At 50.6% G+C, this 1541-nt stretch overlaps 2 protein-coding genes across 2 annotated transcripts; one reads left to right on the forward strand and one right to left on the reverse strand.

Moving 5' to 3' along the window:
• Nucleotides 1–45: 45 nt before the first annotated feature.
• Nucleotides 46–780, reverse strand: LACBIDRAFT_336352 (uncharacterized protein; the record flags this gene model as incomplete). The annotated part of the gene is made up of 5 exons (XM_001891311.1): nt 46–154; nt 202–227; nt 331–402; nt 491–623; nt 671–780. The coding sequence occupies 5 exons, from the start codon at nt 778–780 to the stop codon at nt 46–48; spliced, it is 450 nt and encodes a 149-aa protein (XP_001891346.1).
• Nucleotides 781–1116: 336 nt separating this feature from the next.
• Nucleotides 1117–1375, forward strand: LACBIDRAFT_317718 (uncharacterized protein; the record flags this gene model as incomplete). Its single annotated transcript, XM_001891310.1, has 2 exons — nt 1117–1215; nt 1274–1375. The coding sequence occupies 2 exons, from the start codon at nt 1117–1119 to the stop codon at nt 1373–1375; spliced, it is 201 nt and encodes a 66-aa protein (XP_001891345.1).
• Nucleotides 1376–1541: the final 166 nt, after the last annotated feature.

Consider the following 1541-nt stretch of genomic DNA (forward strand, 5'->3'; position numbering starts at 1 on the left):
CGTACGCAATTTTGTCCTCCGAGTTTAAAATCGGTCTGGTCTCCGTTATCGCAGAGGTGCAGAGGACATCTCTGAATACGAAAGTGCGGCGATCACAGTGCGGCAGATCTGTGCGGCGATCCTGGTCACGTGATCGTTGGCCAAATAATAGAGACTGAGAGACGCGTCAACAGAAGTCTCAGCTGCGTTTACCTGGCTCACTCAGCCGCAAACCACACGTTATATAGCTTTCAATCATAATATATATATATGAATGTAACTACATATGTCAGTCAAGGAACCGGAAGATACAAGGGAGGACAGCATCATGGTACTGCATTGACTACTTACTAAGTAAATTGTGGCTGACCATTTGCCCCTGCCCCGAGCGTGACCCAGCGGCTCGCGCAGCACCCTCAGTCTCTGTCAACAGTTGTCAGTGCGAGCATAGCGTGTTCGCGCCTTTCGCGTAGGTGGTCGTAGCACATTGTTTGCCATCTGTTGCCGTTACAGTACGAGAGGAGGGACGAGCGATCTGCTGGCGAGAGCTAGTACCAGCTGAAAGCGCGGGCGAGCGGCGGACGATGCGCTGGTACCACTTTGGGAAAATATAATGGTATCCACACCCGTTGCACTTGAAGTTGCTATTAGTTATGGTTTGACTCCCCAGCGTACATAAAGAGTGACTTACACGAAGGTAAAGATGCCCTGGCGCAATCCCAGAGGCTGCAGGACCCTTAACAGGTAGAGGCATTGACAATGGTCGGCGGTGTGGTCATGTGGGAGTGTCGGGTCTGTCATTATGGTGATAATATCTAAGGATCGTGGGCGTGTCAAGGTCGTAAATAAAAGAAAGGAGGGGGGGAGGCGCTTGCTCAGCGCTCAGCGCCGTCCTGGCTGACGGTGGGCAGAAGAGGAATGACGAGCGACGTGGGCGGTGTGAGCGCTGAACAGATCGTCCCGTGACTGGACGGGAGTTGCCGCCGCACCAGTCGCCGCACAGTGCGGCGGTTTTCTGCCGCACTTTCGAATTCAGAGATTTTCTGGAGGTGCAAGGCGGTAAGTGAATATTGTTTTATTTTCGTACATTTTTTGTAAATATAATAAAATAAATAGAATAAATGAAACTTACAACCAATGTCAATTCGCGACACGAACGTAGTGATCATCGAGACTGGCAGGACTGTCGTACGCGCTGGTCTCGGCCTCCATGATCTCCTAAAAACACCCACAGTTGTATGTATCTGAAGCAACTACCCATTCATTCTGTAAGCCTTATGGAAATAAAACATAGGAAATCCAAGCTCGAGTTGGCCTGCGCCAAACCGCTTTCAAATACCAATGGGGTTTCAAAGGAACCTCCCTTAGCTTCGAAGAGTCGCGTTGGGACATCTAGACGAACAGCGTCTGTGACTGATCACCTTGTCGGCACCCAACTCGACGAGGCATTGGCAAATGGCCAGGGTATCAGCTTTTTTCAGGTAGCATACAAACATTTCTACATCANCCACGCGGTCGAAATCGCACAGTGCCCTAGCCAGTGCAACATCCGGGGCAACGAC

The sequence above is a fragment of the Laccaria bicolor genome, genomic scaffold (genome assembly GCF_000143565.1).
Source record: "Laccaria bicolor S238N-H82 LACBIscaffold_863 genomic scaffold, whole genome shotgun sequence".
Classification (NCBI taxonomy): Eukaryota; Fungi; Basidiomycota; class Agaricomycetes; order Agaricales; family Hydnangiaceae; genus Laccaria; species Laccaria bicolor.